Raw genomic sequence first — 20734 nt, 5'->3', positions numbered from 1 at the left:
TCCTTCACTACCTTGCTGTCACCCTTGACACATGAACCTCTGGGACAATCTCTTTTATGGTACTGATTCCCTGGGGGTTTTTTTGTGTGTTTTTTTTTGTTTGTTTGTTTGTTTGTTTGTTTTAAGACTAGATCTACTAGAAACAAGGCAAAGAGAAGACTTCACAGAGCAACACTGCTGTTTCCATGTAGTAAGTAGAGAATGGTCCAGGACTAATTCATACAGTGTTACTATAACCCTAAGAGAATCCCCAGACAACACTAAAAAACACATTCAATATAAATAGTTTATTAAAGAAAATAGCAAATTACATTTCTGTGAACAATCCAGACAGGAGAAGTGGTGGTTTTCAAAATATGTGTTTTTTTGGATTGCTATGTGTAAAGAGGCAGGGGGTCCCACGAGAAGCAAGCGGTATGGGAACACGCTCAGGCTTCAGATCCATTACTGAAGGGGAAGAAAAGGCTAGAGGTGTAAGTGGTAGTCAGATTTTACTTCAATATCTCCCTCCCTTGCTGCATTCCCATGTGCTGCACTCAGTCTAACTGCCAGTTTGTCTGCATTTGCCCCTTCCCCATGCCAGTTAAAGCCACAGAGAAGGGTCATCCTATTTGTCCCACAAACATGGAGATAGGAAAGATAGGAAGCAGTTCCCCAATGCTAGGCTTTTCTTATACCAGTACAAATAAGAAGAGTCAAATTCAAAAAATATCTGAAAGACTCAGTTTGCTCTTACTTTATCAGAATACGCAACATGTAGGAGCAAACACAGTTACTTAATTTTGGCCAGTGCCGCTGCTCTCCTTTCCGTGTTCTGGAACAAGGCTCGGATCAGACTCTTCACTTCAGCTGCAGAGAATTCAGCTGCAAGAGGCCCCTTCCCATCTGCCCACCTACAGGGGGAAGAAAGAGGTTAATTTAACCAAACTGCACAGAAGCGTCATGTTAAAACAAGCCTTCCAAAAACTTTACGGTAGAGTAGTAAGTTCGAAAGCAAAACAAATCCAGTTAGCAGCCTATCGGCTGTACGCAACTTGAGTCTAGAATTGTCTACCTAGGTATACAAAATAACGGGCTGTGAGATTATTTTTGTGCTTTGTGCATGGCTGGTACCTTTCAGTTTAGCCTGCTGAGGACGGTACATGTTCTTGCCATTGAAATATGAGGCAGCTGTGAACAGGCAATGTCTAGCTTCTGACAATTCATGCCAACTAAAGTAATAGAAGTAATTACACAAATCCTCATGTTTAATTCAGATGAATCTCCCTTGCAAGTTAAAAGCAGAGGCCGATCATAAGGAATGATTGCAGCAGCAAGGCACGGCTGACATCAAAAGCAGCAGGCACAATGCCAGGCTGCTTACTGTGAAATACCTCTGAACTTCGGGGAGCCAAGAGAGATGCACCATCGCCCTGTGGTTGGCTCTCCCATGGCACTTTTTGTTTCACCATTGTCTGTTCCTTTGCAGGAGGCAGCTGAATGTGTATGAGTGAGCTTGCAATGGACTAAACACCGAGCCAAGGAACAGCCCCAGGAGCAGGTATCTGATCCTTACTAACAGTGATGGCCTTTCATCTGATCAGAGGCCCTGGGTGCAGCCCTCAGGGCTCACTCTTACTGGGGTGAAGCACTAACTGAGAAGGAAGAAAGGAAGACACCTACTGATCTACTATTTCTTGGAGGTTGGCTTGCAAGATGATCATCAGCTCTTTGAATGTCATCCACTTCTTCACGTAGACTGGGACTTCCTCTTGGTATTTCTTATTTTTGTCTTCTTCAGGTAGCGGGGTGAAAACTTGGGGTCCTTCCTCCACCATGATCTTACAGAGGGAGTACAACCGATCTGCATCTTCTGCAGAGATATCCTAGAATTGAACAAATTTAACAGGGCAGCAGTTAAGGTATGACAATGGTTGTGCTTCTGAACAGCGAATCTTAGTGGAATACCAAGCATTTCACTGCAAAGTAGAGGTGTTATGGTGACAGTCTGGACAGTTTACAAAGGAATTGCTCAGGCATTGCCAGCCCAATGAAACAAGCCAAGATTTCTGGCAGGCACAGCCTGAGCTAGCGTCCCATAAACTGGCTGGTACAGGAAAAGAGGGCTGTGCAGTGGGAAGGCTCTTTGGGTGTAGCCTACAACTAGAACAGATGCACTAATGTATTTCTATAATTTGCTGTGAAAAGACATTTTCATTAAGAAATGTAATACATAGTCGTACTTGACCCAACGTAACCTGACAATCACTTAAACACAATAGTGGGAGTCAAAGGGAGACTGAAACAGGTAAGAATTTCAGTTTGCAATGCCACAGGTATTTTGGCATCTGGTGCCTAGATAGGATGGAGAGGTTCATTAGAGATGCACAGATTGAAAATGTATTGGAATAGATGGAGTTTGAGACAACAGTTAACTCCTGTGTCCTGAACAAAGAAAGAGACCGACACATAGAAATGTTTGTAGTGGGAGTGCCACGCTGAATTCCAAATTGAGATAAAAACATGGCCACTTCCCTGACTCTGCCCTTGACTACAGAGTCATGGTATCGCTGCAAGATTATAAATGGCCTCAGCTGGATGTTATTGGTATTTAAAACATTTCTCAGAGACAGGACCACACTTAAAATTTCTGTGAAAGGTACCTGTTGCCCTGAAACCTGATCTTGGAAAGAACTTGTGGAGGTTGCAGCTGCTGTTCACAGCAGCTGTACCTGGCATGTCCATCTCATGCAGTTACCTCCAGGGCAGCAATCCTAGTGATGATCTCCATGAGAGCCGTGTTCAGTAAAGTCCCCATAGCCTTGCAGTAAACAGTCACGGGAAGGACGTCTTGCCAGACTTTTCCCAGTCGTTTCAGCTGATGCAGTACCTGGAAGATAACAGCTATTTGTTACCTACATGGTACCAAGAAAAAAACAATCATGCCAGAAAACTGTTGTTTTGAAGAGTTCTACTCTACTGAGATGCTGCACAGTCCTCAGGACTGAGGTTACATCCCGTACCTACCCAGGGGCGACATCTACAGACAACAGGATATTTGGCTTTGATTGCTGTGCTTACCTGCCTTATTGCTTTGTTTGCTGAAGAATAATTTTCCTCATCATCCATATTAGAAAAATTCCTGGCACTTGACAGCCTCTCTAGGATTTCTCCTTTCTGTACTCGCATCTGGGCCAGAAAACACGCGGTCCCTTTAGGAGCAAAAACGAGCAGAGAGAAGCAATGAAGTAATTATTAAATTTGTTCTGCCATTTCAGAGACTCTAAGTGCTGAATAATGAACTTGCTATAAATTAGCTTTATTTTTAAAAGAATTTCTAGTCTCTAAACAGTCTCATAGAGCAAATTTAACCAGGCCTGGTCACATACCTGGTAAGCTCTTGTGCAGCTTGTGTTGCTACAACGCTTTTGAAAAAGAGCTGAGTAGCAGAATGAGCTGTGGATGACAGGCTCCTGTTAAGCTCTTCGATTCTGAGAGAAGGTTGTTTCCATAGAATAAGCTAAAAACTGAGCAGCGGATCTCAAAACATGGGTGCCAAAACACCTCGCTGGATAATGATCTGTTCTTGGAACTATGCACTGGACAAGAAGAGTTGGGTTTCAGGGTCAGGCCCTAAACAACTACCTTGCGTAGAGTCATAACGCTCTGTCAGGCTTCCCAACCTAGAAAACGTCCTTGCTGCTTGTCCAAAACTCTTAAACAACAACCCACTACTGGGGTCAGTAGCCACACATTAAATCATTCAGCAGCAAACACCAGGATTAATGACCGTGTCATCCATCAACATATTTCAATACTGAAAGGTAAAATTACCAAGTCTCCTAAAGCCAGGTACCAGATCTACAAAGGTAGCTGCTCCGTCACACAGGATGTCAGTCAGGCGGTATCGGAACTGGTGTCCCAGGGTGAGCAAGTGGTGTGCAATGTACATGCAGTTGTTGTGGTGAATGGCTGCCAGCTGGGGTAATTTCTGAAGGTTCTCTCTGTCCCAGGAAGAAGGAAGAGAAAAGGAAGAAATGTATTTATTTAGACCTGGCTCTGTTAAGAAAATAGTCACCCCTACCCTAGAGAAACTTAGAGTGGAGAAGTCTTTTTCAGTAATACCCTGGTGTTCTCTGACAGATTTGTATACTTTTGATCTTCATTGCTGCTCTTTTTTACAGGAAAAACATCAGGAGAAATCTCAGAATCAGACCTGGGGTCAAAGTTAAGTGGCTGGATCCAAATACGACCATTAAGAACTGCAACTCTCTCCTTGGTCAGAAGTCTGCCAACTCAGAAACTCTCCAGCACCTACTTTGCAGCAGATACGACTTAATAATATACTAAGAGTACTATTTTTTGGCCAGTAGAGGAAGCCCTCAGTCATCTCTGGCTGTGGTGGACAAATGGGGGACAAGCACGGCTGTCCCAGTACCATTGTTCTCTCTGCGAAACAGGCCCCAAGTAACACACACACACTTACTTGTGGTAAGTTGGCACTACATCACAGAACAGCTGGAATATGTTCCGCACAGAGTAGAAGAGCTGTATACAGCTACAAGGAAAATGAGGTTCATGTTAGTTTGTCAGTGGAATTAACGTCTTGTTCACAAGTGACACTCAACCTTCTCCAAAACAAGGTTTAATTAGTAGTGAAGCACTAGCACAAAGAGTAGATTGTCAGGATCAGTTACAGTGATGTCAACAAAGGTAGAACTCTGGAAAATCGTGGCTGTGATGACATTGTAAGTACAGAGTGGAAAAGACGAGCTTCAGACCACATGTCAAAAGGGAGACATATGAAACCCCAAGAACAAAGGGGACAGTGTCCCCTCCCCAGCAGGCGTGTGTAAATAGACAGCCCTCTCTCTGCCGGTACACTCAAGGGCATTCAGTACTGAGGAGACTCCCCTTCCCCAGGGTTGTGGTCTCCAGTTTTTAAAGCAGACTGTATGTCGTTCCTCAAAACATTTAATTTTTCTCTCTGAAAAGCCCTGCCAGACGCAGAGCTGGAGCCCTTTGCTTTCGCCCAGCACAAAGAGAGCAAGAACCCCTCTCAGAATGGGTGGCACCACCTATTTGGTTTGCAAAAATGAAAGAGTTTTGGTTTTTCTAAACAACCAACAGCTAACGTATGATAAAACATTGAAGTGAACACTGCAGTAGTGTTCTTCCCAACTAAAAGACCAAAGCCATGAACTACATTGTGCACACTACTGTTTTCACTGCTTTGATAGCTAAAACACAAGAAAGTACACCTGAACATTCCCTGAAAACAGAAGTCCAAAAGGCTGCTTAACCTGAGCGCTGCAGGGAACAGAGTCTGCAGCTGTTCCTGCTGCACGAACCCAAGGATCCGCCCGCCAGCCAAAACAGAGTCACCAAAACAGAGTCACCATAATGATCCATTCTCACTTTTAAGTATCTTCTGTTCTTTTGAAGTTGTTTTAATCTATTAACAGATGCTTGGCGTTGTCAAAGGCACCCAAGAGTTACCCGCTGATAAATAATTCCTACCACTGATCCGTGCTGGCTGTAGCCTCCAACAGCGTCTGGTACGCCAGCTTCATCAGCTCCTCCACTGATGAACTGATGCGGCATGTGGGTAGAGAAAACGTGTACTGGGTCAGTTTAGTCTCATTCTCCAAATTCACCACATTGTTCTGTGGAAGTTTATTAGTTTTTTGCATTTTTAAGTGATCTCCTGACCCAGGATCAGGAAGCCTTGGTAGGGCTACACTGGAATCGGGTGTGATCTAAGGGAAAATAAGAGAGGTATAATATATTTTAGAGCCCACAGAAAGGAGACTGTGCAGGACTGCAAAACACTGAATGACAGAGACTTAAGACTCAAGATAAATGCAAGGCTGGAAGTCTCCTGCCTTATGAATAACACTGCAAACCACGCAACAATTTATATAGCATTGCACGCCTAGAAGCAACTCGAAAGTAACCCTTTAAACGTTCTTATGCTTATGACACTAGCAAGAAAAGCCTATGCACGCACAATTCAGTCATTTTAAAGAACATCTTGTTAGTGAAATAACCCACTTGAGCACTATGAAACACGGCTATGAAGCTGTTGTTGGCCAAGATCCTCAAATAATCAAGAGTACTCAGTGCTCCACAAAAGAAAGGACTTGACTGTTCCAGACAAGCCCTCTTCAACAGCTAAGCTATTTTTCCCACACAAAAAACCAACAGTCACCTTTACAGTATTGTGTATTTCTGAGGTCATCAAGTTTCTGGCTGCCACAATCACATCCTGGCACTTCTTGTTAGCAAAGTGGGAATTGACATTACGGGCGTATTTCAGTAAATCAGTCGTGTCTCCTTTCAAAAACTGCATGTTCTTCAAGGCTTTTTCAAATTCCTCTGTGGATTTAATCACCTGAGAAGAGCAAGCACATATTCCACATTAGCACAGTTCCCAAAAATCAAAGAACATAATTAAAGTTGGGTATAAACTCTTCCACTCAGCTGAAAGCAAAGGATGAAAGTAGGTTTTAGAGGCCACTAGGCACTCACCAGCTTTCCAGCAATCTTTTGGAAAAAGCTGGCTCAGCTGGGCACTGTGACTGCACATTAACACAGTGTTTGAAGTGTAGGTTTCTCCCCCGTGACCGTGCAAAATCCTTGTGCAAAATCCAGAGCAGCAAGGTGATCAGGTTTCATTGCACTGGGCTACCTGGGCTGAAGGGACTGGGAGGTTTATCCTATGACTGCTTCTGTTTGAAACATCTTCCTCTCCAGGAAAAGGAGCTTTTGGCATTCTTCACTAGCAGTAAGTTCTGTTTTATGCATGTCGTTTTTAAAAAAATTATGTGGCCTGTGCAAGAAACCCCTGTGATCATTAACAACAAATACGAACAATCGGTCCACGGGAAGCCAGCTGGGCAAGCAGCAATCATCATCTTCGGCTCAGACACGCGCCTTACATTGCACACCCTGAAAGTCTCCAGGTCTCAGCTAAATATGGCCCAAGTTCCATAGATGAGAGACCTCATACACTTCATATGACAAGAAAAATAAGCCATAGCTTAACTGAGAGAAATACACAATTCTAAATTAGCAAAACAGCTTTCTGTTGAAGCTGCCCATCTGACATTTCTGCTATGCAGATCAGAAAGATTTGGAAACCTACCTCTATATACTGCTCCAGTTTGCTGCTGTTGGTTGGGATTGAATTCACCAGGCAGTTCTGAATTAGACAGTCTGATAACTCCTCCCATATCACATCACCTAGCAGTTCCGGGAGTATAACCCTGCAATCCTTTCTGTCTTCCGCAGGCTGCTCCAGAGGCACATCTGAATTCAAGAGAACAGATTTTAATACGCTTCCTTCCTGGACCAGACCCTTCAGCAGTTCATTCAGTGCTTCCTGTCTGAGCATCATCTATCGGCTGTTCCACAGTCTTATCATGGAGGGATTCTTCCTAGGCAGGCCGTGTGCCAGGCCTGTGGAATCGCCCACCCGACCAAAAGACAATTGAATTTGTGTAAACTGAGCCCAGTTGCATGAACGCAAGGTACTGATCTCAGCCCCAAAGGGAGAAAGAAACTACCTACTCAGCAAATACTTGTGAAGAACTTCAAAAACAAGCTTGATCTTGTCAAAAACCTCTATAGGAGAGGAATAATCCAAGTTAGGCTCCTTGGACTTAAAATGCAGGATGAACACATCTGACTGTTCCTCTGTGAATGGCTGAAGAGATGGGTATGAAATCAGTGGCTTGAGGATGTATTTCAGCAACAACTGACCTGAGAAACAAACAAACAAACAAGAGGTTTTCCAACAGCAGGAGACAGGCAGCTCGCTCCAGCGAGGCCCAGCTGTGACCGTTTTGGATGTGGAGATTCCTCATGTGAAGCGGAAGAAACACTCTTGAATAGCTGTAACATGGACCAGCTAATGAGGTAAAATGCTGGGTTTGGCTTCACTAAAGACCATTTTACTCACATAAAACACACACGGAGGCCCAATAAAGAGCAGTATATGTAATGTAAAGTGAAAAACAACTTAAACAGCTGGAAGTATGAAATCCTGTCCTAGAATCTGCCAGAAGTAATTTTGGATAAACAATAGGATAAATAATTTCCTATAAGAAGAACCAGAGCATTCACCTCACATTCACTGGAAACACAAGCCATGAGAGAAAGAAGTCTTCCCGTGTACTGCTGAAGTGAACTGGATCTTGATATCCATCCTAAACCAAGTCTGAACTTGTGTCTACTCAGACTACTAGAGCTATATGTTTATTTGGATCCGTGGTCTGTCTTACCAAAAATTTTAAATTTGGCGTGCAGTTCTCCTAGCACAGCAAATGCCTGCAGCACAGAAGCAACCGGTGGGCCAGCAATCTCCTCCTCTTTCGATGGCACAGTGTGTAAGTGCAGTTCTGAATGCATTGCTGACTCCAGGCTGCTGCTTTCTAAAGAAAAAGAAGAATCTCTCTGAATGGGGTCTGAGAGATACAGCAGATCTGAGAAGCTACTGCAAAGAACACTGGCACTCATCACTCCCACTCATTAGGTTATGCAAACAGCAGAAAGAGCTCCTTAAACTAATCTTAGTTCAACCATGTTAATGCATTTCCTATCTTGCAGGAGCTTGAAACCAGCCACTTCAAATAGTGAGGCAAAACCAGTGAAACAAATGGGAATTGTGAGTACCTTTTGAAGGAGGAAGCTTCCATACAACCAGTTTCTGCCATTCTTCTCCTAAATGATAGAGCATGTTCTCTGTCTGCACTGTGAGCTCCGTGCGCAGTGCTTTCAGGATCTTCAGCTCAAAGCCCTTGCGGGATTCCAGCATTTTCAGGTTGCTTCGTGTCTGGTGGTAAAATCAAACACAAAACGTTGGGTAACTGTTGCCCCTGCTAAGGAAAAGCACCTGGTGAAATGTATTGAAAGTATGCATGAATGTTATTCCATATGCTTAAGAAGTCCTTATTACCTTTTCCAGTTGTTGAGCTGCTACAACGTACTTCTTTTCCAGCAAAGCAGTATTGTACTCTTCCATAGCTGTATCAAACTGCAACGATCAAACGGATTCATATGTCACGGTATATCTGCAATCAGACTGCAATTTCTTGAACGACACAGCTAGAGCCAGGGGAGCTATAGACAGTTATTCAGAGGAGAAGTTCAGAATAACGCCATAGACTGAGAAGCAGAGAGGATGACTACTGCTTAATGATTTTAAGCTGCTCCTCCACCTCACCTGCTGTAGCTTTTTCAGAACGCTCAGAACCAGTGTGTCTCGCTCCAACTGCTGCTTCAATTCAGCAAATTCAGCAACGGCGACATTTGGGTCTCGCTGAACCTAAAAAACCAAACTTTTCAGTTCATGCACAGCAAGTGAATGTCGCCAGACATATTTCTTTCTAAAAGTGATAACAATATGAAATTTAAAGTATTTCTGTTACTAGAATAATCAGGTGAGGAGAAAGAAGGCTCCATCCGTTTTACTCCTTGCTAGGAAGATTCTTATAAGCATTGAAAACACTTATAAACTGATTTATCTTTAAATACATTACAGGTTTTTTAAAGGCACTGTAAGGATACTTAGTCTCAAAAGGACTTCAGTGTTTCTTTAACACAGCCACTTAAAATGCAAGAACGCTTGAACTGAGCTAAAAGTTAATTCACAATTCACACTGCTACAGATCCCCACATGCTGGAAAATGGATCAAAGCAGCCAAAACCAGAGTGGGCCTGCTGTCCAGCCTGCGGGAGCTGCTTGCACCTCCTTACAGACTCCACTGAGTGTGCACAGGTATGATTTGGGTTCCCTTTCTGCCTGAAACCAGGGTGGCCCCAGTACTGTCACACCTTTCTGCAATTTACGAGGCTGGTCCTTCTTTCGGAAGGACACGTGCGACACACTTTTCCAGCTGTACAAGGGAGCAAACCAGGGCCGGGCCCTTAATGACAGCTCTGTACTCACAGCCCTGATGCGACACACGCCTCTGCAGCACGTCACCTAAGAGCGTTTTTAAGGTGTGAAATCATCCAGGGTTCGTAATAAGGAACCCTCCTCCCTCGGTCCCCCCAAAACACACCAAGATGGTGCTGGGGGGGGCACAGGTTTGGGGTGAAGCCGAACGGCACGCTGAGCGGCCCCGCTGTCACCTCGCTCTCGATGCCCGCCCTCAGCAGGTCGATGTTGCCGGCCAGCCCGTCCACCTGCGCCAGCAGCTCCTGGGCGCTCTGCATGCTGGGCAGGAACTCGCTGTACTTCTTGTTGATCACGGTGCACACTTCTCCCTGCGGCAGAGAGGCAGCGCTGGGACCCCGCCGCTCTCGGGAGGGCCTTCCTGAGCAGCGGTAAGCGGCCCTTTCGGGGCCTGGGGCAGCCTGGGCTGAACCAGCTGCCGGGGAACCCCAGCACAGACCGGCCGGAGCGCAGCGCCCGGGCCGGGGACACCCCGGGCTCTCCCCAAGCTCCCCTTGCCTCCCCAGCCCCCCGCTCCCAGTCCTGCCTTCAGCTCCTCCACGCGGCGGGAGAGCCGCCCGATGCGGGTGCCCAGGTCCTCCTTGTCCAGGCGGCCCGAGCTGGCCAGCACGGCCGCCACCAGCGAGCCCGCCGGCGCCGCCATGGCCCCGCTCCGCCCGCCGCCGCGCAGCACCACGGGACGGCGCCCACGTGGCTACGGCGGCCGGAGCGGGACAGGCTTGTGCGGGGCGGCGCCGGCGCCCGCGGCGGGGACACGTGGCCGGGGGAGCTGTGTGTGCGGGGGGCACGGGGGTGCGAGCGGCTGCGGGTCGGTGCGTGCCTGCGGGGAACCCTCACTGCTGGGGGGACATGGCTGCTGGGGGACGCGTGATTGCTGGGGCTCTGTGGCTGCCCGGGCACACGTGGCTGCTGGGGGTCCCCGGCTGCTGGGGGCTTCCTGGGTGTCTGAAACTGCTGGGGTTCCGCGGCTGCCGGGAGACACACGATCTCGGGCTTAGCTGTGCCCCCCGCCTTTCCACGGGCAGCGTGGCTGGGTCTGGGGCACCTCAGGCACCCCCAGCTGCTGCGGGCGGGAGGGAGGAGGCTCCAGCGCCGGCATCCGGTGCCTGACAAAGATCTCGGGGCGGGTGGCGCGTCGAGGTCTCTCCACGTCCTCTCTGAGCGGGGACGGAGGCGCCGCCGCCGTGCGCCATGTGGAGGGGAAGGGCCCTGAGCACCTGGGCATTCCTGGCCAGCCTGGCCGTGGCCAGCTGGGGCGTCCGAGGTAAGTCCCTGGGCATCAGTCGCTTGCCCCGGTCCCTGGAGACCTGTCACCCGCGTGGCTGCCACCACGGGTGTCCCCGCGGCGGCGGGAGGGCGGCTGGAAGCAAGACCCCCACGGCTCGCCGGGGTTGTCCGTTGTGTCGTCTTGATGTGAGGTTTGTAAATGCCGATAGGGAACACGGAGTGAATCGGCGCAGCGGTTGCTGAGGGCGCGATGGCTCTGACGGCGTCGCCTGCCCTGGACCGTTGCTGTGACAGTCTGGAGCTGTGTGCGTTGCTCCATCGTTCGCTGTGGTGGCTCAAACCCGCCTTGCAACGACAGAGAATGCAAAGTTGGACTTGGCAGTCCTGTGGTGTTAGACCGAAGTAGCCATGGGCTTTGTGTCTGGCACGAAGGCGCAAGCAGGCGAGGCTGTTCTCTGCACCACAGTGCTCAGCAAATAAGATAGAGCATTTACTCTCCTTTTGCAGACTCTGAAGGTGATGCCTTTGGGCCAAGGAAGCAATTCTGTGCAGTGTTTTGCGTGTTTTTCTCCAAAAATATTGTTTACTCTTAGGTAAAAAAAAAAATGGGTTTTGCCTCCCCGTTTGGGCTCGGCTTCTGTTCGTGCTGGTGGAAGCATTTCACCTGCTGTTGAAATGTCTCTCGCTGCAGTTGAACTTAAACACCAATGCGATCTGTGTGCTGGGTGAGGGTCAGGCATGTACAATCTGAACAGAGTCCAGGTAGATGCCTGATTCCAGTTAGTTTTAACTCTAATGGATTTAAATCTGAACTACCAAGACCTGTGTTAGCATAACCACCAGTTGAACATGGGACTACTTTTCTGCTGAGTAGTCTGCTTTTTGCAGAGTTTTTTGTTTGTGATGTCCTTTCCACCACTCATGGGACAGTCTAATTTGATGCTCTCTACAACAGCCCTCTCCGTGAATGAGATCTCTGAGCTCTGCACCACTGCGAGGGTTGAGAACTCAGCTGTGAAGCTCTCTGCTCTCCTTTTCTTTTACAGGACAGAAAGTAACCCTGAAAGAAGCCAGTGGGAAGGTCTTCTTGCAGTGTGTAACAGACACTGAAAGTAAAGTCATATGGCAGAAAGATGGGAATATGATAGGAGACACAGCACAGCTGGACTTGGGTGCAGTTTACGATGATCCCAGAGGAATCTATACATGTGAAATAGAAAATGGAAAGAGAAGCCCCCCGCTTCAGGTGCACTATCGAAGTAAGTGTTGCAAACCTGGTTTCTAGAGCCAGAACTGCTTGGAGTTTTCACCCGAGCAAATTTTTGAGGACACTACTGATTTTCCAGAGTTTGAGGGCGGTTCCACCAGTTTGTGTAAGTTCAGACAGCTCCTGTGCTGGGTTGCCCTTGGGAACAGCCAAGCTTCACACTCCCCTGCATGTGGTGTCCCTGGGAGTGTTTTGCAGCCCTGTTTACTGCCATAACCTGGCAGTCACGCTGCCTTGTTGCTAGCCGCTCGCTGGCCCTGCTGTGGCTTGCCCTGAGCGCTGGGGACACGTGGCGGCTCGTGCTACCGCTCCTGAGTCACACAGCAAGCCAGACTTCGTCGCTGGTCTCTCTCGCCCCGGGACTGGAACCTGCCTGAGCTCGCTGGGCGCTTGGGCTCAGCCTGGTCCTGGCGACAGGGGCAGGGTCCTGGTCACGGCCCTGTTTTCAGTGTTCGTGTCCTTTTGGGCTTCCAGTGTGCCAGAACTGCATTGAAGTGGACGCTCCCACCATCTCGGGGATCGTGGTTGCAGATGTCGTCGCCACCGTTTTCCTGGCGGTCGCTGTGTATTGTATCGCCGGCCAGAACAAGGGGCGCATGTCTCGAGGTGAGGGGCCAGCCCCACTGGCTGCCTGCGGGGGGGCACGGGGGGCGCCTGGGCATCTTTAGGAGCTGTACGGTACCCCAGGGTCCATCGCAGCCCGCAGAGCCCAGTCACTGCAGGCTGCAGGCAATGTGCAGCGTGTCTAGGGTAGGGATCCCTGTGAGCACTCCGTGCACCCTTCCTGGCTTCAGCTTCCCAGGAGAAGCCACTGAATGCACAGAGTTCACCAAAACATCATCGCGGGGACAGCAGCTGGTGGCACAGCGACATCTGAGGCCTTGCAGGGGCTTTCCGCTGAGCCTCCCAGAACCAGCAGAAGCTCAGGGCTGAAAGCAGACAGCTGCGTGGATTTGTTGGCAAATGGTCGCTACACTGCCCATGACTTCCCTGATCCTTAACCACTTTCTTTCTCCATTTAGCTTCTGACAGGCAGAACCTGATTGCCAATGAGCAGCTCTACCAGGTGAGTGTGAGCTGCCTCTTACTCTCTGGGGTAAAGCTCTGTGTCCGGGACATGGCAAAGGGAGAGCTGGGTTCGCATGCCCTGTACCCTCCCTCCCAGGGCTGGACAGACACAGCTGTAGCTCATCTTGCCTGTTTTTTCTCTCCTAGCCCCTTGGCGAGCGGGACGATGGGCAGTACAGCCAGCTGGCACCTGCCAAGGCCCGCAAGTGAAGTGGGAAGATGCTGTGGCCTGTGATTCCTTCACACCGGGAGCGATACTACAGCAAAGCCAGCGCCCAAGAGCACCGGTACCCTGCCCTGGCACTGCCTTCATAAGCTCACTGCTGTCAGAACCCAGCACAGGCTTTTGCCCAGAGAGCCCTCCAGCTCCTTGCCAGGATGGGCGGCTTGTAGCACTCCGCTCTTTCCGTGACCTCTTGTGCTTCTGTATTCCTCTCATTAAAGATGAGCCTGCCCACAGCCTCCGGGCTCCATCGCTTGTGTTGAGGCCTGGGGAAAGTGAGTGCTGGATGCGATCTGCCTGGATCCCTGCAGAGCCGTAAGGCTCCTGCCTGTCCCGGTCGGCCGCTGCAGGCAGGTGCCCCGGCTGTGTCACCTCCATGTGCCAGGATCAAGATGACATCCAGGTCCATTGGTGAAGCTGAGGATTGGGGACATAGAAGGAGAGGGTTGCTCCCCCTGACAGCAGCAGGGGCTTTGTCTTTCGTTTAACTCCCAGATAGGGGAGCAAGGACGCCAGGGGCACAGTGACACTCAGCAGGGACTGTGTCACCCCTGCAAAGTGCCTGCGTGCCTCAGTGTCCCGAACAGAGCTGGGGGGCTGGCAGGAGGGAGGGCAGGAGGACGTTTCCTCTGCATGTGCAGGGCTTGGCATCTAATGGCAGTCTCCAAACCGCAGGACAGCATGCAGGTGAGCAAACTTCCAGCACCTTTCCCAGCTCAACCACCTGAGTCGTACTGAGTCTCCCCACACCAACCCAGCTCTTCCTGGTAAGGTCCCCGCTCCCCAGCTCCGAGCAGAAACAGCTAATGTGGTCTGACTGTCCAAAATGGCAAGCAGATGACAGGGCCAGGCAGCAGTTAGAAGCCTCAGGAACCAGGTCACCCTCCATGTGCCGGTTGCACACACCTGTAGGTCGTGTTTTCCTGCTTTTCTAAAAATCTGGGTGACAAGCTTTAGAGAGCACCAGGCTGTGAATTGCCTTGTGACTCAGTGGTATAAAGTAAGCACTAAAAGAGTTAACGCTCAGTAAAAACTGGGCACAAATCTGTGACACGTCTGACACGGCAAACAACACGTAGGCTGCACAAAGCTGTGGGTGTACCCCACGTGTCCTTACAGGAATTGGTGTGTGATCAGCCTTGTGGACAGCAAACAAGGACATGTTTTCCTGTGGTGTTGGCTCTTTACATGACAACTTTTTGCTCTTCACAGAAGCAGAATAATATCTTGGTGATTTTTTTCTGCTCTAATCTGCTCCAGTGAAGGCTAAGTGTGATATGGCCATTGCAGGTAGGATATGTCAATACTCACCTCTGGTCTGCAAAGCCATCTGGGTAGGACCTTTTAAAAAAAAGTGCCGATGGTGCTTTCAGATCTGAAAGCAGTGAGCAAAGGTGGCTAAACACACCCAAAGAGCAGGCGAAGCCCCAAGCTGAGTGGGTGGGTGTGCTCTGCACAAATCAAAGATGCTGCAAGGGCAACATTTACATCTCCTCTATTTGTGAGAGGCTCCTCAGCGCCTCACTCTCGGAAGGACAGAAATATTTTTGTAGTGCAGCTGAGAGGCAGAGAGATGTCACTGCATGGGTCCTGATCCCACTGAGATAAGGAGAGCAATGGGATGGTACTGGCTGGGGCAAACATGCAGCCCCATAAATGGTGGCAGAAGCACCGCTGTGTAGCTTGGAGCAAAATTTAGACCTTGTACACCCAGAGCAGTCCAAGCTTATCACGTCCCATCTGTGGCCGTGGGCCGTATGGCTGGTCTGAGCAAGCGTCCCTGGAGCAGTGCTGTTTTGCAGAAGCTGAGAGTGTGGCCCAGAGTTGTTTTAGAGCTGGGGGGTTTAGTGCTCTTTGTCTCTTGCAATCTCCCTCCTAGCTGTGTAGCGCCTTGTATGGTAAACCCAGCTGTGCTGCCTTTAAAACCACATCCTGCAGGGTAAGCAGAGCAGTCCAAAGCATGAAACTTGCTGGGTGTTCATCTCTCCACACTGAAACTCAAGGGTTAAACCACCCCCAGCCCCCATCGTTGCTGCCGTTTCCTTTCTTCAGAGCTGTTGCTCTGCTGAGCAACAGAGATGTGGCTCCCAGGCGCCACAGCACCTCTCGGGCCCTTCTCCTTAAGTTACTACCTGCCCCATTGCTGCTGCTTTGGAAACCGCGGCTGTGGCAGTTGTACATCCCCCCGAGATCCGGAGCCTTCAGCGGGGCAACTGGCTACCCAGAGCGGCACGGGGAGCAAGTGGAGGCGCTCGGGGCGGAAATTAAGTGGGAGGGAAAACCAGAGCATTCAACTGGAGCAGAGGGTGGCAGACAAGTGTGAGGACAAAGGAGGCCAGGAACCGCCAGTGAGGCTGCAGTTCTTTAATGAGAAGGATAACTTCTGTTGCCAATGCACTTATTTGTTTCTTTTCCCTAATGTCAAACCGGAGGCTGAAGGAAGACATCAGGGTGCCTGTCCTGGGTAGCTGTCTGGTGTAGTACAAAATGCCTGGACCTCAGCAAGCCTGGAGAGATCTGGTACCGAGCTGGGAAGAAGCACTTGGACCCTGTGCTGCTCTTCTCCAGCCCGTCATCTGTGGGAATGTCAGAAGCCCCTGGGCTCCAGGCCTGCGTACACTTCCCGCTGGCCTTTCCGGATGGGCTGTGGGAACAGCAGAGATGTTAGTTTGGGAATCCTTGTTAACACACCGTCAAAGAACACCAGGCTCCGGGCCCACACAATCAGTGGAGAAAACGACGACAGGGAGAGCAGGTGTGGTGCTGCTCATGCACAACAAGCTGCGGTTCTGCTCCTGACCCCCCATGTCAGCACCAGGACAAGGCGCTCCACCCTCACCACCTTTGTCCTCTGCTCCTGGGAAAGCCTGGAGGTTGACTGGATGCTTCTTCCAAGGAGCAAAAAGGCTAACTGCTACACATTCCCAGCTCTGGCTATCAAGAGAGATGGAAAAAAATGCAGGTTCTCCATACCTCATAGTCCGGGTTTGGAACGGGGGGAGGACGCTGCATCTTCTGACCTGCAACAGAAGGAAAGAGAGGTCATCCTCGGTGATGCAAGCGATCTTTCGTGGAGATGATCCCAGGGTAATGCATACCATGGGTTAACTCGCATGGCTTTAGTACGAGCTTAGAGCTGCTGCAGGCAGGAGGCAGGATCATTTAGGAAGAAATCAGATTGCTTTTGGAAAGGGTAAATTTCTAGCTTTCCCAGTTGTGAAGAAATACATGAAAACAAGAAGGCCCTGTAAGCACAAGCCCGGGCTACAGCTCCACAGGAAGCCTTTGACATGCACAGCAGCTGCACCCGTCCCATACAAGAAGGCAGCCCGGAGCAACAGATGTGGCAAGCAGGAGCATCATTTGGCAAGGTTTGGGAGGCGTGGGGGGAACGGAGGAAGCTCTGTCACTCAGGAGGGCAAGGGCTAATTTAGTGCTTAGCAGACACCATGGTGAGCAGAGACACCCGTGCAATGGCTCTTACCTCGTGGCCGACCGCCAGCGCTAGCGCTCGGTCTCCCCTTCCTGTCTTTGCTGAAGTAATAGACCAGAATCAGGACCCCGAAGGTGATGAGAAGATCCGCAGTGACGATCCCTGTCACTGCCAGGGCATCCAGCTCCTGACAGTTTGCGCACACTGCCAGGAGGAGAGAGGAAAGTGCTCTGAGATGGGCACCCTTCATTTGCAGTAAGGAAAGCACAGGTCTTGCTTGTCTGCTTAGTGCTAGCAGAGAAGATACGGTTCTGGGTGGAAAGGAGAAAAGAGCAAACAGAAGGGTGCCAGCACAGGCCATTTTATCCGTCCCCGTCCCACCATTTCTGTCTGCAAACAGACACAGACCAGGGGCTGGTGTGTGCAAATTTCTTCACTGTCCTCTGCTGTTTGCGTGGCCTGAGCCTGAGGGTGCAAAACATCTCCAAGATCATTGCCTCCATCCCATGCTGGACTCTGATTCCTGACTACAGAGCAGCTGCCCTAATTTCAAATGGCTCAGAGGCTTAAATCACTGTCGGGGTGGAGGTAAACTCCCTCACTTCGGTGGGTCACAGAAGCCAGGCCGTGTGCTCCAGATGGGAGTTTTCCACTCTGCAAGGTAAGAAATGCCTCTGCAATTTGTGACAGACATTACTCTTGCCTGGTAGCATGGCAGAAGCTGTATGAAAAAAGACATCATGTACTGTATATGTGGGAAGCATTGCTGTGCAGCCAGCTTGAGGACAGAGGAAGGGAAAGGTGAGGAGAGCAGGGCAACTCCATTTGCCAAAATTTGACGCTTTTACTGCCCACACAGAGTGGGAAGAGCCTCAGCAGAATTGTGTTCACCCAGACCAGCAGCACTGAAAAGGAGGTCTCAGCTCCTAATATCTTTCACTGAAATGCGTAGACTTCATGTTTATCCCGACAACTGAGTGCTTTTTCACTCACCTCTGACGTTCAGGTACATCTCATGCTTCTTGGCGCCTAAGGAACAATTCACGCTGGTAGGAGAGCTGTCGTGATTCTCGATAACGTACTTCCTTGCCTGGCTGGTTGGCTTCATCCCAGTTATTTCCCAGACTATGTTGCCCTCTTCAGTCAAGGGACATGTGATTGTCACTGTGGTTCCTGAGATCTCCACCAGGAATTCTTTGTTGGAAGGTGGGCCAACAAGAAGGGAAACCAGCATTACAAATGGCTTCTGCTTGGAGACCACTAACAGTAATTAGGGGCAATTCATTTAAATTTATTTTTCTGATTGGTGATAACGGTAGCAACTAACAAGCAAGAAATTTTTTCCTCCTAAAATACTGCTTGAACTGAAATATTTCTATCTACCTTTTAGTCCACACCTTTGAGGCATCCGCAGTCTTTATATCATGATAAATAGTTAAGAATGCTGGTAAAATACACTTACCCTCCTGTACTTCGGTATCGTCTGCAGAGGAGAGAATAATACGTGTTAACAAATCGGCCTGCTATTACCTTACCACTTGTTCTGCTGAAAAATACCCAATCCTGCCTGGGATCACTTGCAATAATTAGGAACAATTCATGACAGGCAGTTTTTCATAGCAGCGAGATCAGTAACAATTAATAAACAGGCTATTTTTCCTATCCTACAATATTTGCAAGACGCAAATATTTCTATTTGACTTTTAGTCCTCACTTGTGAGGCATAGTTGGTCTTTTTATCATACTAAGTAGTTAAGAATGCTGGTAAAATACACTTACCCTGCTGAGCTGTGATGCGCACTACAAAAGAAAGAATAATAAGCGTTAAGTAATTTAGCTGCTAATATCATACACCTTTCCTTCTTCAAGGATATGTTTTCTGAACTCGGCTGCTTGAAAGAGATGTTTATACTCCTATATTTGTGCTAAAGGCATTAGAAGCATTTTGGTAGCTGAGACAGGATGTTGTTTTGAGATGAAGGCTTTTCCTTTGGAAGCCATTTTTAACACAGAATAACGCAGAATGGAAATTTGACTAATTTTCCGACCCAGTTTAGAAAAAGGGTTATTGCAAACTGTACACACAACAATTTTGCTTGATTGTCACGGACCAAAGACTGCTGGAAAATCATGCCTGGTTTCTGCAGTAACGTGGAAATCGCTACCACTCCCATGATATCACAGTGAATCTGAACTGAAGTTATTTACCCATGATCACAAACCATTGTAAGAAAAGCACATGAACGAAGAGTAAAAATAAAATTAAACCCACAGAACCGTGTAGTTCACACTGCTGCAGAGCACAGGGAATCAAGCTCTAACCCAGCAACACGAAGCTTGGGGAGCCAGTGTCTTAGTGAATCAGCTAGGAACCGAAATTCATTCCGGACCTCAGGCGCTTTTCTCTGGCCTGAGCGGGCTGGATTCCCATTGTTCTGTCCCTGCACCGAGGGGAGCGCTGGCTCTGGAGAGCGGCAGCTCCGTAGGCGCCGGACGTGCCAGTCGCAGCAGATGTGGCTGCAGGTACCTGCAGAGCCAGCTGTGTGTCCTGCGCCTGCCCCCCTGCAGCCGCCCTCCCGGTCCCCAGCTGGACTCACCCCCACAGAGCAGCAGTCCCAGGAGAGGCAGGGACCGCTCCAACCTCATCCTTGTCTTCCTCCTCCTCTTCCTCTTCTCTACCACATCAGATGGGCATCACCGAGGCTGGCTGCGAGGGAGGAAAGAAGACAATTGGCTTTTTGAGTTCTCGCTTACAAGAAAGAGGCCCAGGATTTTTTTCCCAGAATTGCGTATGGCAGCGAACTGAGCAGCGCTGGGGAGACTCACTGTTTCCAGTGGAACCTGCAAGCAGCCAAGAAAGACACAGAACACGTATGATAAAATAAGCCCACGTCAGGAAGTGCAGAGGCTCAAAACGTGTTCCCGGAACGTCACTGAGAGCGAGGGGTGGCTGCTCTGCACCAGCCCCATTCAAGTCTCGGGAGATCTGTTGTAACTGCTCTAGGAGCGGGAGGAGAGAAAAATAAGCCTAGACTAGATTGGCCATCAGGACCTTCCTAACAACTTTCCAAAGTGTTTCTGAGTTCAAACCACTGCAAGCAACACAACGACAGAATAAACAACGAAGGAACCATAAACACTACAAGAAGCACTTTGAGACACTGTACGGCCAGCAGAAACGAGTCTGTAAGTGCCAGGCTGTAAAACCTGGGGGGTTTAGTAATTGGTGGTGCGATCTGGACTCTTGTTATTCTGCTCTAACGCATCTCATTTATTCCTGCTGCCTCTCCAAGAGCGGCATTGGCCAGGTCCTGACCCAGCCTCTCCTCTGCACACACAGCGACAGCGAGGAGCGCAGCAGCACGGTGGCCAAGCACAGCAACCCCTCCTGCAAGCCTCCGACCTGAGCCTAATGCTCTGCTCCTGACAGATACGCGGTGACACGCTCTCCTGTCAGGAGGGAACTTGCTGAACGGTGTTGCTGTTTCTCTTCAGTTTCAATATGAGGCTGCAAAAGCAAGTCTACGTTTGCATGCAGCATTCAAACTCATGAATTGCACCTACAAGAAAACCATC

General features: G+C 49.2%; 3 protein-coding genes across 6 annotated transcripts; 1 reads left to right on the top strand and 2 right to left on the bottom strand.

Annotated features, from left to right (window-relative positions):
• Window positions 1-272: 272 nt before the first annotated feature.
• ZW10 (zw10 kinetochore protein) lies at window positions 273-10614 on the bottom strand. Of its 2 annotated transcripts, none has more exons than XM_065652018.1 (16): window positions 10467-10614; window positions 10117-10251; window positions 9206-9307; window positions 8939-9016; window positions 8656-8815; window positions 8265-8414; window positions 7552-7743; window positions 7127-7290; window positions 6191-6373; window positions 5500-5738; window positions 4466-4537; window positions 3814-3983; window positions 3061-3191; window positions 2738-2869; window positions 1663-1865; window positions 273-893 (listed from the first exon to the last, which is right to left on the bottom strand). In XM_065652018.1, exons 1-16 carry the CDS (start codon window positions 10581-10583, stop codon window positions 773-775), a joined length of 2349 nt encoding a protein of 782 aa, XP_065508090.1. In that variant the 5' UTR covers window positions 10584-10614; the 3' UTR covers window positions 273-772. The 2 variants fall into 2 exon arrangements, with proteins under 2 accessions (XP_065508090.1, XP_065508089.1); XM_065652017.1 differs by having other exon boundaries at window positions 10171-10251; window positions 10467-10594.
• Window positions 10615-11056: 442 nt separating this feature from the next.
• On the top strand, window positions 11057-13953 carry LOC135998870 (T-cell surface glycoprotein CD3 gamma chain). Its single transcript, XM_065652156.1, has 5 exons — window positions 11057-11204; window positions 12214-12426; window positions 12909-13040; window positions 13457-13500; window positions 13650-13953. Exons 1-5 carry the CDS (start codon window positions 11132-11134, stop codon window positions 13710-13712), a joined length of 525 nt encoding a protein of 174 aa, XP_065508228.1. The 5' UTR covers window positions 11057-11131; the 3' UTR covers window positions 13713-13953.
• Window positions 13954-16213: 2260 nt separating this feature from the next.
• LOC135998873 (T-cell surface glycoprotein CD3 epsilon chain) lies at window positions 16214-19849 on the bottom strand. 3 transcript variants are annotated; one of them, XM_065652162.1, is made up of 7 exons: window positions 19756-19840; window positions 18938-18958; window positions 18621-18641; window positions 18152-18352; window positions 17210-17362; window positions 16699-16745; window positions 16214-16369 (listed from the first exon to the last, which is right to left on the bottom strand). In XM_065652162.1, the coding sequence occupies exons 1-7, from the start codon at window positions 19802-19804 to the stop codon at window positions 16313-16315; spliced, it is 549 nt and encodes a 182-aa protein (XP_065508234.1). In that variant the 5' UTR covers window positions 19805-19840; the 3' UTR covers window positions 16214-16312. The 3 variants fall into 3 exon arrangements, with proteins under 3 accessions (XP_065508234.1, XP_065508232.1, XP_065508233.1); XM_065652160.1 differs by lacking the exons at window positions 18621-18641; window positions 18938-18958 and having other exon boundaries at window positions 18152-18397; window positions 19759-19849; XM_065652161.1 differs by lacking the exons at window positions 18621-18641; window positions 18938-18958 and having other exon boundaries at window positions 18152-18376; window positions 19759-19849.
• Between the last annotated feature and the right edge of the window lie 885 nt (window positions 19850-20734).

Source organism: Caloenas nicobarica, chromosome 26, assembly GCF_036013445.1.
Source record: "Caloenas nicobarica isolate bCalNic1 chromosome 26, bCalNic1.hap1, whole genome shotgun sequence".
Taxonomy (NCBI): domain Eukaryota; kingdom Metazoa; phylum Chordata; class Aves; order Columbiformes; family Columbidae; genus Caloenas; species Caloenas nicobarica.
The sequence above is the reverse complement of the archived record's forward strand: the minus strand, read 5'-3'. Positions and strand labels throughout refer to the sequence as shown.